Genomic DNA, 14720 nt, shown 5'->3' with positions numbered 1-14720 from the left:
GCAGCTAATTGAGAAAATGACATCAAAACACAAGCTTTTTTTGCCCCTGTATCCTGGCATGAGTTAATCTAGCCCAGACAGCACAGATTTACACTTCCAAATTTGATCTGCCTCTGACACGACAAATAGACCCATTGAGGGAGTTGAACTAAGAAACATAAAAAAATCTCTAAAGATTAATTATAGTGGACTGATTATTTGAGAGGTGTTCCTTGCATCGACTGTCTGTTTGACACTGATTTGTGTTCCAAAGCCAATCAAATAAAGTACCTTTTTAACTGCGGAGATGACGGGAGGTAGCGGGTGCGCCTTTTCATCAGATGGGAAGTGTGAGGTGAGATGGATGACAAGGAGATGGGGAGGACGTCTGTCATTCATTCAAAGGAAATCTCAGTGCAGCAGCGCGCAGGGGCACTCACAGAGGACAGAGAAATATAGAGTGCTGAGAATCATTATCTGAGGAAGCTAGGAGAGAATGAGCAGATGGAAATAGGAAAGGGATGATCAGAACTGAGAAAAAGAGCTCAGCATTGTGGCTGGAGAGGCAGAGTGAGAAAAGAGAGGGAGGGTGAGAGAGCCTGAGGAAGAATAGAGCATATGAAAGCTTGTTGTATTAATGGCAAAGTAAAAAGCAGTCCGAGAATAAATTACCCGCTCTCCCTCGGGATTACTAATGTAATTATTTGAAAGAGGGTTCTCGTTAGAGTGTGCAGAGGTGTGGAAGACCTGCGGAACAAAACAGAAGACAGAGATGGAGCAGCAAGGGTTTAGCGACTGGAAATTAACTCGCTGCTCAGAGCTCCATAATTGATAGGAGACAAAGATACCTTTGATTGGAACCAAAGGAAAGAACCGGGACAAGAAAAGTTTCCTCGCTGCTCTTTTCTATTTTTTTTTCTTTGTCTACAACAAGAAACGTACAGCAAAGACAAAAGGGAAGAGTACAGGATGGAAATAAGGAAACGTGATCCACTGGTCACAGATAAGACTTTATTCAATCTGTGAAGAAACCAGAATGCTTAGAAAGAAAGGTACTTTACATGTCTCCAGAAGGTGTTGGTTCTTTTTCTCTTATTGTACAGTTTTAAAAAAGTCCCCAGCAATAATGGCAAAAATACAACACTATATGAACACTTTAATTCCAAAATGCTATACATCCATTCATCCAAACACCTAAGCATCCAGTACTGTTTGAATAAGAAAAATCCAGCAAGTAGAAATGTCAACAAGTTATCCTGCTTTCAAGTCTCAGCTGTCAGTCATTCTGCCCATGCTGGCTTTCCTTGTTTCAAAAGGTAAATATCTCATTTTGGAACAAAACTCTTCATATGCAGATTGTCTGAGTAGCAGAAGTCATTAACTTGTTTAAGCATGCCTCAGAAAATAAATCAAGAAATAGTACAGCACTTTTTTCCATTCTTGGATAAAACAGGAAACATAACACAGCTACTGAAGCAGAAGAGCATCAAAGTGAGAGACATCTAAATGAGGACTGGAGCTGGAGAGTCAGACCAAACAGACAGCTTTGCATGAAGCTTCCAGATGAAAGTTCCTCCCATCTCTTAGTTTTTAATAGTTTGTCTTTGTTCCTTTCTCGGAACGTTTCTTTTCATAGATGCTAATTAAGTTTGCGTTTTAAATGATGAGGCTGCTTCTTATAAAGTCTTGACGACTTTCACACAGGCAAAATGACCTAAACTGCATTTGTACAGAACTTCCTCTGTCTACATTCAAACTGTAATTATGTGCTGCGATTTACAGTATCCCTCGTTTCAGGCTGAAAATCCTCCTCTTGAGATGTTCACAGTCCTGTACTGTCTGAACATTTTGACAAACAACAGTCTCATGTTCTTCTTAGCCAACATAGCCAATTAGTGAAGTAGGAGTAGTTAATTATTTAGCGACAGGTAGAGAGAGACTCAAATATTCCTTCTTGTTCAGCTGTATAGGTTAAGGTGATTCAAAGCAGTGTAAGTACAGGTTTTGTTCAGAGGGCGAGCTCAAAGCAGCACACTATGAAATTTTCTAGCATTTAGTGGAAAAAAGACATTATTTATGTTGGCCACAAAAACCAGCTGTTTAAACATTTTCTCTATACTGGGATGATGGACTGCCACTTCTCTATTAAATGAAATGTAAATCCAAGTTGGCATCTGCCTTGGGTAAATTATTTTTTACAAGGAAAACAAACCAAAAAAAAGCAATTTATCATCAACTACACTGGATTTTACTGGTTCTTCTGGTTTTAAATGAACTTTCTTATTAAAAAGTACCCATGTTCCGAACCAAAAAGCTGGGCCCCGGTTAAATGACAACAGGTCCAGCTAGGTCCAGATAAAACAAGTTTTTACAATGTCAAAAAATATGTCAACCAATATATGACATATTTAGTCAATATGCAAGAGCAAATGATGATGGAAGAGCAGTACTAACTAAAGATTAAGAATCTATGAAAGTGGTATAATCAGTGTGATAGACAGCATCAAATGGCAAAAGGACGTAGGTTTATCAATTATTTAAAGTTCCTTATTGCCCTGCTGAGATGAATGGAAATGAAAAATAAAAAATTACAATTAAAACGTGGATTTTAGAGAAGGTGCTAAAACTGTGCCATGTTTGTGTTCTAACATGTAAACGGCCCTCCTACTGTTTTCCGCATTTTTGCGTTCCTTGGTGAGCGGTTCTGACCCCTTTTCCTGTCTTGCCAATTTGGAAGCATTAAGACGTCAGCTGCTGCAACGAATGCTGATGTGTCGAAAGAAGCGAGAGTACAGCGTGAGTAAACTGCAGCCCCGGGGAACATTCATACATAATGTCGGAGATCAAAGTGTGACGTGTTCTTGTTATGCTAAGCACATTCAGACTCTTACTGGGATCAGCCACATTCAGAAATAAAGCAGCGAAAGAAAATTACTGTTTTTTGTAACACAAACTGCTTAGAGACATAAAAGAGTTAATACTCACCGAATGGGGCTGAGCAGCTTCACAAAGAAGAAAATACTATAATAAGCGTTACATTACATTACTAAACAAACCAAATAAAATGTAACAACCACAAATTTCTTGACACATTTTTTTTGAAAAGCATAGCAACACTTGGTAATCTTCAAGAAGAAAAATTCAAGTTTTTTTCTTTACATTGACAAAGAACATTTACATTGATCAGTTAGTTACAGCTTTGCTTCTCTTGAAAAGTTGAAGATCCATATCTTCCATAATTAACATAACATGAGGAAGCATCCTACTCCTCCCAGGTCTGGTGACATGACTGTTCAGATTAGCTTATAGCACCTTTACGTTGCATGTTACCTGGTCTCCTTTGCAAGTCCGTGAGCCAGACGTTCCAGCCAAGGGCTAAAAAGCAACCGAGTCATTCATAGCATGAAGCATGGAGAGGAGGGAAAAGGAGGTGGAGGAGCAACATGGGAACTACGTGGAAGCAGGAATGAGAGTTTCAAATGAGGAAAAAGGGAATCACATCAGACATCTAGACCTCTTGTGCCCCCATACACTCACTTTGATTTCTCAAGCACAGACATGCTGGTGAAAAGAAAGAAAAAAAGAACACTCCAGCATGCTCCAGGCCTGAGGATGGGATCAAACAAGGAAGATAAGGGCAGTAGTAAAAGTTCTTAGTGGGAGGAAATTTGTAAAAAGATGGAAACTGATGTTCAAAAGTATGAAAAGCTTGGTGAAAATCCCCCAAACAAATGTCCCGTTAGTGCTGTGTAGCCGTGGTTCAGCTAAAACCGTCCCTTAGACGAGGCATTGGTCTTTTGCATTTCTGAGAGCAGCATCAGATTGTCAGTGCAGTAAAAGAGGATTTGAAGAATCGTCAGTTCGTTTGCATTTTACTGTCCTTCCATTAACCCTTGTCTCTTCTCTTTTAAAGTCCATGCTGAGATGAAGAAATGATGGCATATGACAGAACACAACAGTGTGAGGGAGCGTCCTCCTTCCCTCACTCGGTCAGCTTCACGATCAGATTCTCCGGACGTGTGCTGCACATGATAAACACACATCTGTGCAATATTTACAGGATTTGGTCCTTTCTGCCTGCTGCCTCACCTACCTCTCTTCATTTCTTTCTCCTTACTGATGGTAGGGGTTTGCAGATGAGATTCCTGTAGTCACGTAGTCCTGGGATTGGGCAGGTCAAAGACAATGGGCGCGTTCATGGGAAGGAAGTTCACGGTGCAGGCTGAGGCATTGATGAAAGTCGTTGTGCCATCTGTCATCATGCCATAACCTGAGGAGTTTTAAAAATGTCAGTGTCAATTTGATTTCTATAGGGCATTGGAAAGGTTGGCCAAAAAGAAAATAAATATAAATAAAATAAGACATTCAAAACAAATAGAGGTTACAGTTTATTCTAGAGTCTAAGACCCTGATCCCCTCTTTGGATCGGGCCCTTAGACTCTGGAAGCTGTAGTAAGAGGATCTGCCTATATGATCTCAGTACTATTTTTGGGTTATATAACTCCCTGAAAAGCCTTCAGCTGATCCAAAATGCTGCAGCAAGAGTCCTGACAGGGACTAGAAAGAGAGAGCAGATTTCTCCTGTTTTGGCTTCCTGTTAAATCCAGGATTCAAAATCCTGCTCCTCACATACAAGGTCTTAAATAATCAGGCCCCATCTTATCTTAATGACCTTGTAGTACCATATCACCCTATTAGAGCACTTCGCTCTCGCTCTGCAGGCCTACTTGTTGTTCCTAGAGTATTTAAAAGTAGAATGGGAGGCAGAGCCTTCAGTTTTCAGGCCCCTCTTCTGTGGAACCAGCTTCCAGTTTGGATTCAGGAGACAGACACTATCTCTACTTTCAAGATCAGGCTTCAGCTGGTTTAAATTTGCTAAAACTGGAGTGATGTGGTTATATCTTCTAATACCTGTTGCCAAGCAAGCAATGGAGAGTGTTAAAGACTAAGCTACAGAGAACAGCAATAGTCCAAACTACTAATGAAAAAGTTGGCAGATGTTTACAACTGTAGACACTAAAAACTAAGATTTCTAACAGTATGGGAGTAATGATAAGCAAGGGGACCAAGGGTTCCACCAAGGGTGTCAGTTAACTTGTCCAAAGAGTAGTTACAGCTTCCAAATCCAATAGTTTCTGTCTTGCTTTCATTTAGGGTTAGACAATTGTGTTAACCAGTCTTTCATGTAGACAGTTAAACCAAGGGAGCAGGGGGACAGAGACAGTTTCATACGGATGTAAGTTTGGATGTCATCAGCATAACAGTGAATATTATATTAACAGGGATCAAAATGGACCCCAAAGGGGACCCAAATGGACCTCTGTGTGCACCACACAACTCAGAACCTTCAAATCCTTCAGCTGTCCTGATTATTCATATGTAACTTTGGTTTTAGTTATTCATTTGGTTATTAATCAGACCTCCACGTTTAGGCTTTATGACACTGATTAAACTTGTCTACATTTTTCATTCAACCGTGGGGAAAAAGGACAAAAAGAAGAATTTAAATCAGTGACTCAACAGTTACTGGTATAAATATATGCTCCTTTCACTTTTTGTAAAACAGAAAAAAGGGACGATACTAACTATTTTATAAAAAAACAACAACGATGCAGACATTTGGGGTGGAGCAGTTTGACTCCCCAAATGGAACAGACTTGGAAGCGTTGTAAATATACTCCAGGGAAACAAAAGTCTGAGAGTGCACCACAGGAAGAATCGTAACTGTGGCGGTTCAAGGGACAAATAAGAGATACTGCAGATCTGAACTGAAGAAACAGCTGCAAAACTGGAAGCTAGAAAGGCTCATGTGTTCTGAAATCCTGAGATTCTAGTTTGTGAAAATATATGCAGAGTGTGACACTAACTCCACTACACGTCTGCTTCAAAAGTGCATGCCTTCCAAATGGCAGACATTAAAGTGTTACAGTTTTTCAAGCACAAGTTAACTGCCATCTCTTAAAAAGCACTACATTTTAACGTTGTGCCGTGAACGTGCCATTTTCACCATCTCTTGGAACATTGCTTTGCATTTCTGTGCTGCTCCTTTCACATTTGGAATACATGAATACAAAACACGCTGAGGATCATTTCTGCCTCTCTGTGAGGCCTCACATTAATGAAGAGCACTGCTTTCAACCCATTTCTCCTCTTATAAAATCTGATCTAGTTTCTAATCTGGTTCTCTCTGATGTGGGACTCGTGCTCCAGGGGTTCAGTGCTGACCTGATAACCCTAAATAAAAAGCCACCCTCAACGCTGGGAGTGGGCCTCTTTGGCCCTGCTGGCCTGTATGAAATGCTGATAGGGATGTGGCCGCTCAGCCATTCTATGTTTTTTAAAACAAAAGTGTTTTGTGTTAGTTTAATCATTTAATTAGCATTTTAAGGTTGATGGATTTTCACAGATTTGCACTACCTTTATATGTTAACATGTGATTAGTTGAAATAAAACCCTATGGAACCACTGATACAACAGTTGCACGGCATCATTAGATGCTTAGTAAAAAAAGCCTTGTACTAATTAGCGTACTTCTTTTTCCCTAAACAGAAATTCCTCACATTATATGTGAGTTTGCATGTGTCAGAATTCTGATTTGAGTCACCTCATTTCAGTTTTCTTGATTTAGCACCAAATCACATCAACAGGCACCTCGAAGCACTTTATATCGCAGCTACAGACCTAAACAGCAGTTTTCTGTCTGCTGTGGTTCAGGCTGAATCAACCTTTGTCCAACTTGTAAATGTAATTCATAAATTTACCTTTAAAATTCTGTTTTCAAGTCTAATAATTCAAAGTAAAATTATCAGTGGAAATATATTTAAACATATTTGTGCATAAAATTAAATTCTAAATTGTTGATGTTTGGTTTTCTCTCTATTCTACAATGATAGCAGAGTAATGTTGCAGCCACACAGGTTACGTGATGCAACAAAAAAACTTGTTTAAGCTGTTCCTTAAAGGCTGCTTACTATTATTATTATTAGTTAGCTACCAGAAGCCTACTGAGGGGCAGAACTAAGTGCTTGTAAGCTGTTTGGTCTGTAATTTGTGAACAGCCTGCTCTGGTCTAAAGAATATAACATTCAGAGTCCTCTCAGATCTGATTTTTCATTCAAAGTGATTCATTTTCCATCCATTCGCTTCCGCTTATCCTTTTCAGGGTCGTGGGGGGCGCTGGAGCCTATCCCAGCTGTCACAGGGCGAGAGGCAGGGTCCACCCTGGACAGGTCGCCAGTCTGTCGCAGGGCCAACACAGAGACGGGCAACCATTCACACTCACATTCACTCACAGATTCACACCTATGGGCAATTTAGATTAATCAATTAACCTATCCCCACAAACTTGTGGGTGATTCATTTTATATTTTATATTACCTTTAAATTATTGAATACACATAATTTAAATATCAACGTCCATTTAATTGTAGCGTTCATTACTGCATTAAACATAAAGTATTCGACAGCAGTGTAATTAGTCGTACCTTCATGAATGTGGCCGAAAACATGTAATTTGGGCTGAACTCTCCTCTGGACTGTGTTGAGCAGCTCCATGCACCCAACACGCTGCATCTTCTTGGGAACCCAGTCCAGGAAACCTGCACACAGAGACGTGAATCAGATACGCTGCCATGCTCACAAAGCTTATGAAGGTTTGTGGAAAAAAATCTGCAAAGTAATGCAGTTTTTTTATTTTATTTGGTCAGTTAGTTTCACGCCCCAAGGACCTCAACAGCTACAGGCCGGTGGCTCTGACATCCCACCTGATGAAGACCCTGGAGCGGTTGGTCCTGGCTCAGCTTCGGCGCCTAATAAGCTCATCACTGGACCCACTTCAGTTTGCCTACCAGCCTGGCATTGGAGCGGATGATGCCGTCATTCACCTCCTACATCGTTCCCTCGCTCACCTGGAGACCGCTGGAAGCACTGTGAGAATCATGTTCTTTGATTTCTCCAGTGCCTTCAACACCATTCTTCCCTCGGTTCTAAAGGACAAGCTGGTGAACTCTGGAGTGGACCATCACCTCACTACCTGGATCCTGGACTACCTCACCGACCGACCACAGTATGTGAGGACTCAGGGCTGTGTGTCGGACAGGGTCGTCTGCAGTACGGGGGCCCACAGGGAACGGTCCTGGCTCCGTTCCTCTTCACCATCTACACTGCAGACTTCTCCCACAACTCCACCCAGTGCTTCCTGCAGAAGTTCTCTGATGACTCTGCAATAGTCGGCCTCATCACTGATGGGGGACGACAAGGAGTACAGAGGTCTGACCCAAGACTTTGTGGACTGGTGCCAGCTGAACTACCTCCAGATCAACGCCAGTAAAACCAAGGAACTGGTGGTAGACTTCCGCAGGCACAAGCATTCTCCACTGCAACCACTGAACATCCAAGGTATGGACATTGAGGCTGTGGACAGCTACAGGTACCTTGGTGTTCATCTGAACAACAGACTGGACTGGACTCATAACTCAGACGCCCTCTACAGGAAAGGGCAGAGCAGGCTGTACCTGCTGCGGAGACTCAGGTCGTTTGGAGTGGAGGGCCCACTCCTGAAGAAATTCTATGACTCTGTTGTGGCTTCTGCTATCTTTTATGGCGTGGTCTGCTGGGGCGGCAGCATCTCTGCTGGGGACAGGAAGAGACTGAACAGGGTGATCCGAAGGGCCAGCTCTGTTCTAGGATGCCCTCTGGACCCAGTGGAGGTGGTGAGTGACAGGAGAACGGTGGCTAAGCTGTCATCCCTGTTGGACAACGTCTCCCACCCCATGCAGCAGACTGTGACAGCACTGAGCAGCTCCTTCAGTGGGAGACTGCGGCACCCACGGTGTGGGATGGAGAGATTTCGCAGGTCTTTCCTCCCCACTGCCGTCAGACTCCATAATAAAGACTTTAACTGATCAAGCACACACATCCATACATATGCAATAACACTAAGTGCAATAATCCTTTCTGTCATCATTGTATTTTTACTCAGTTGTATATAGTATTTGTATTTGTATTCTATTTTTATCTTATTGTATATTTATTTTATTTTATTCTACTGTATATAGTATTTTATTTTATTCTATTCTGTACAGCTGTGTACTGTATTTATTCTTATTGTATTCTAATTTTTACCTCATAACTTTTGCACTGTCCACTTCCTGCTGTGACAAAACAAATTTCCCACGTGTGGGACTAATAAAGGTTATCTTATCTTATCTTATCTTATCTTATCTTATAAGAAAATGATGCCCATTTCCATCCACTACCTTTATGCAAGAGCTGGGGTGTCAGCTGTTCTACAGTGGGGTGTATTTAAACCCCTCCAACAGAAGAGGAGACACTGAGGTGATAGAACTTGAAAAATGAGAAAGATTAATCTTTCTGGTTAACCAGCTGAGCCAGGAGTCACGTAACTTTTACTTTTCTACCAACAACATCTCTGAACATTTAAAAATCACACCAATTGGTTTTTGTTCTGGAGGTTAATCCAATATGATGACGGTACTGTGTGAGCACTGAACAACATGGGAATGCCTTCACAGCGGGGCTGATTCTGACAGCTTTTTTCATTCAGTGCAGTTGTAGACATGCAATAAAAATCTTTGTTTTATTGCAGTTTTTTATTTGTGTAAATAACTAATTGCAATCAAAAAGAAAAAAAATGGTAGGAAATCATTATACACACACTCAAAAAAGTGAAATTTGGTGGTTATTGCATTTACAAGACTCTAACATGTAATTTGAACACAATGAATTTATGTTTCTAAAGTGAACGTAATACAAGATCACGTGAGATTCTAAACAACAAGAGGCAGGAAAGCACATGGTTTGCTTCACGGTCATCTTGGAAAGGTAAGAGTGAATCTATCTTCATCCATCTTGATGAAAATACTTTTTGCACAAAGGTATCATTAGTTTGTCGATTCTTTTCAGTTCTATTTATTCACATTTGTTTTTTTGTTTTTGTTTTTTAAAAATATCTGTTTGTTTATGCCATTCTAGCTAGCTAACACGTTAGTGCAAGAATATAGCACAATTTCATGCTAGCACGATAGCCTAATATGAAAGACTTAGCTACTCCAAATATAGATATTGTTTATAACTTAACCTCTGCACATAAGCTAGTTTGGCTCTACCACAGAGACTGTTGTGATAAATTTACATTTTACGTGTGGGTTGTTGAAATTTGTAAGTTTGTAAGTTGCAACTGATGGACAGTGGTTTATTTAACAATTTATGTGTTTTTAGTACACTGAGGAGGAAAGACAAAACATGAACAGATATGTTTTCCTGTTTTTTAATTTTTTTGAAATTAAATATTTTTCTACTTAATAAACTTGGAGACTTGCAGTTCCCTCCTGTAAAGATAATAAATGTTTAATCTTATCAGGTGGTGAAAGGTCTGGAGAGCTGGCAGGCCAGTTCATCAAATTCATGGTGAGCTAATATTTTTCTTAAAAATTATCACATTCCCATGTTAAAAATGTAATATATTCATTTGTAAGTGACATATAGTTTTGAGACCAAGAAAACATTGCATTCTGATTTTATGTACACATCATCTAAACTTTCTTGAATTGGGGGTATGGCATGATTAAATTAATACACAAATTACAAAACAATATTAAAATGACAGACTTGTCTAAAATGCATAAATACTATTTTGAAAAGATTAAGACTGTAAAACAATAGCCTCTGTATTTCTCACAAATTCCTGGTAATTCAACTAAAAGTTCTTTAATCCCACTGCTAGGTCGTTGAGATGGATTTCCGTATATATTTTTTTTTCCCCCCTCTGTGTATAAAGACTGATGCTGTTGAAATCAGAAGAGAATACATCGCCAAAGGTCTTTGCGTGTACCTGAATGAAGATCCTGAGAAGCTGGTGAAGAATTACCTGGTATGTTAACTTGCCTGTATCCTTAACTAAGGAGATGATCAAAGATAAGCTTGAACTACATACAAAAAGTTTCAGGGGATGGGGTTTTCCTATAAATTACCGGTGGCTGTAAAAAATACCTTTTAAAATAGGAAAAGTAAGAGCTTTAAGTTTCTCACTGGATACTACACACACCATTCTTGAGTGTTTTATACTATCATTATTATAATATCATTATAATAACCTCATTCATACACACATTCATACAAGATTTTTATGTAACATTTACACTTCAATGGATGTATCAGGAGCAACTTGGGGTTCAGTATGTTACCCATTGATAGTTTTAGTATCAGATTAGAGAAGCCAGGGATTAAACCAGTAGACAACTTGCTCTACCTCCTGTGCCACAGTCACCCCTATCACAAGATTTTGAAAGACAGGACATTGTTGAGGTATTGAATGAACTTCTCTTGAGTCAGGAAAAATATCGGGCAGTCATTTTTGATTACATTTACATTATTATAAGGCTTGAATGAATAAAGCTTTTAGGTATTTTACATTAATGTAAAACAGATATTTACTTTTAAAACTGTTTGCAATGGACATTAGTGAGAAATCATTATCTTTTTTTGTTTGTTTTATTGTCACAGGAAGTTGATAACAAGCATCGCCACTGCCATAGCAGAGACAGTCTTTGGAATCTGTGTCATTCGGTCAGAGGGTGCGGAGCCTGGCGATGACCCTCAGGATGTTGTGATTGTTCTAGAAGGGGGTGGAAGTGATGGGTGAGTTGGGCAATGTAGTTTTTGCAGTGACAATGTTGCTTGGTCTGGTCTATTCACTGAACCTGAGCTACCCTCTGGAACTCAGGTACACCTTTGAGGTCCTGCACAAGATTCTTATGGAATTAGATGCACACGAACTATCCAACAGCACACAAAGTACAGGTTCTCAAAACACTATTTTCTCATTGAGAAATGTTCCCATTACAACAGCTACACCATGTATCTGGACCATGAACCTAAAATAATTGCAGATATTTTCTTTTTTGAAAGTGCATCTGTTGACCTTCAAAGTAGTTGTATTAGTCATCGGAAAATCACCTGATTCAGCCATTCATTGTTGTTAAAAAATTGTTTTAACAGGTTAACTTTCCACTTTGTCCACTACTTAACTTGTACTTGCATTTCATGTATTCTTTATACATTATGTGAAATTTGCTATAAATTCAATAAATTGGAGAAAACAAAAAGATGTGTATGACAAATTTTTATTTACCTTTTAGATGTAATAGTGAAATGTATGTTAACCAGACTCTAGACTTTGTTAAATGCTCCAAAAAATTACTCTTTAAATTAACTTAAAATAATCATGGAAAGAATTTCCACGTGATTAAATTGCTTTCTATTAGCATTAAAGACTTGTGTTGGAATAACTTAATTTGTATGAGTTGGTTCAACTCAATTAACTTAAGCTGGGACCAAATTTAGTAAATTAGTTGGAGAAAACCTACTGAATTGAGTTGGAACAAAACTCTTTAAGTTGGATCAACACTATTAAAATATATTGGATCAAAATGCAGTAAATACGTTGATTCATCAATCTTTAATTAAGTTGGTCCAACTTGAGTGCATTAAGTTGGAGTAACAGAATTGCATAATGCTAAAATAAAGCAATTTAATCACGTGGAAATTCTTTCCATGATTTTTTTATGTTCATTTAAAGAGTTATTTTTTTGAGTGCATATGTGTGCAGTCAAACTACCAGAAAGATACTGGAAATTGTATTTTCTGGTTTAATTATGTAGTTCAATACTCCCTAACATCGGAAACTCATTCAGTACTTGTATCCTCACCCTCCCACAGCAATGATCCTTGCTGGATCATTTCACTAATTCATTTAATGTGAGCTTGGTGATGCTGAGTTACATTTTTAGAAAATATAAAACAGTTATCTTTATTTCAAGACATAAATGTTATGAATGCCATAGTATGAAATTTGATGCATACACACTTGAGAAAGAAGCTCTTCTTTTCAAGCTGCTTGTCTAATGGCAAACAACATTACACAGCACTGAAAAAAGACTCTTAAAAAGCAGCCACAGAAAATAAAGATCAATCAAAGCCGCACACAGATGCATACTTCACAGTATGTGTGACAAGGATAAAGCACGGAGTGTATATGATTTAGTGTCTCCTCCGCGACGACGGATGCTGCTGATGCTGAGTCAATAAAAGCATCACGTCAGAGGAATAAAATGACTGAGGACTGCGCGCCTCCATCTTCCCTGCTGTCTGTCGCTCTGCTCAGACAAGAGGACGAACAAAACAAAAAAGGCAACAACGATGAAGGCTAAAGGCTACAGCATCCTCAGTGCAGGAAAATAAAAGTTCTATTAACTATAACTAATGGTTATTGTGATCAGTGAATTCAGATTTTAAGTGTAAAATCATATAAAATGCTACCAAATTAATTTTTTTATCTGCCTTAATGTAAATATGTTTTATTCAGTATGACATGAAAGAGTCTACTAACTCATCAGGGAACAAGGTTCAACGTGAGCAACTTCTCATTGGTTCTTTGAAAACATCTTCAAGCTAAAGGCTCATGCAGTATAGCAGATATATAGTACAGTTGTTCTGCTGTGTGTGTGTGTGTGTGTGTGTGTGTGTGTGTGTGTGTGTGTGTGTGTGTGTGTGTGTGTGTGTGTGTTCACAGCTCCGTCACTTCCCACTGTGTGTAGCAGAAATCTATAGACACACATGGAGCAATCGTGCAGTGACAACAACGTCATAGAAATCTGTATAAATAGTATAAAGTATAAATTAAGTTTCCCAACAAGTGTAGGAGGAAACAGAAAGCAGTTCAAATAGACTAGCTTGAACAGGTTGTACCCAGCAGTTCCCCGTATCTGCAGAGACTGCAGTCTCTCTCTGTTCAGGACTTCTTGATTTTACATACGAACATGTTTCTCTCCTGCTTACCAACACACTCACTGTTGCTGTGCGTCTCCCTGCGTGCAGCAGAGAGAGCGGCGAGGCTGAGGATGAATCAGGGAGACATTTGTATAGTAATATATTAAATGAAACAAAGGTACACAGTTTTAACGAAGCCACTTAAAGCCACACAGGGACTATTTTCATGGAAAAAAACAGCAAAAAACAAAAACGAAACAAACAGACAAAAAACAAAATTTCCACAGACACAACTTTTTGGGGGATTTTATCCGTGCCTGCAGTGAGACTTGAATTATCAAGTTGAAACAGCACACACAGCTTTCAGGGTGTAGTCGGGGTGCTAGCTCAGGAGGTAGACCGGGTCATCTACTGATGGGAAGGTTAGCAGTGTCCTTGGGGAGGATTTTAACCCTGAGCTGCTCTCTGATGCATCCATCGGAGTGTGAATGTGTGTGAATGTGGCATGTTGTATAAAGAGCTTTGAGTGCTCTGGGAGAGCAGAAAAGCGCTATAAAAGAATCAGTGCATATGTTCCAAACATACGACAGTAATCTTTAAGTATGTGTTATTGTGGGGTCGACCTTACAATATAAAGCACCTTGAGGCGACTGTTGCTGTGATTTGGTGCTGAATAAATAAAATTGAATTGATATTTTTAAGAATCTAAGGGTCTGAAGTCGTTGCGGGTAACACTTCAAGCTTCAGGCAAACAAATTTAAATGTCCTGGTTTTTCTTATTGATTAAGCTCCAGCTGGAAATGATGTTTTGGGGCTTCAGGCCACTCAATGCTATAAGTTTAATTGTATAATGGGAGGACTTTTCCCACAATGAAAGCCCCGATACTACATCAGAGGTGCTGCTGATCTGTTTGCTTTTAAAACAAAGAGAAAGAAAGACAGCCTTTATACAT

General features: G+C 39.4%; 1 protein-coding gene across 1 annotated transcript in view; it reads right to left on the bottom strand.

The window, feature by feature from the left end:
- Positions 1-970: 970 nt before the first annotated feature.
- mpped1 (metallophosphoesterase domain containing 1) overlaps positions 971-14720 on the bottom strand; it is a 98736-nt gene continuing 84986 nt past the window's right edge. Inside the window, exons 6-7 of the mRNA XM_026146499.1 lie at positions 7464-7577; positions 971-4249 (exon numbers count right to left, since the gene is read on the bottom strand). Of these exons, the coding sequence (XP_026002284.1) occupies positions 4131-4249; positions 7464-7577 (233 nt within the window). The 3' untranslated portion in view covers positions 971-4130. The remainder of the gene's footprint in view (positions 4250-7463; positions 7578-14720) is intronic.

Source organism: Astatotilapia calliptera, chromosome 17 (genome assembly GCF_900246225.1).
Source record: "Astatotilapia calliptera chromosome 17, fAstCal1.2, whole genome shotgun sequence".
In the NCBI taxonomy this organism is placed as follows: Eukaryota; Metazoa; Chordata; class Actinopteri; order Cichliformes; family Cichlidae; genus Astatotilapia; species Astatotilapia calliptera.
This window is presented reverse-complemented; position numbering and strand designations above follow the sequence as displayed.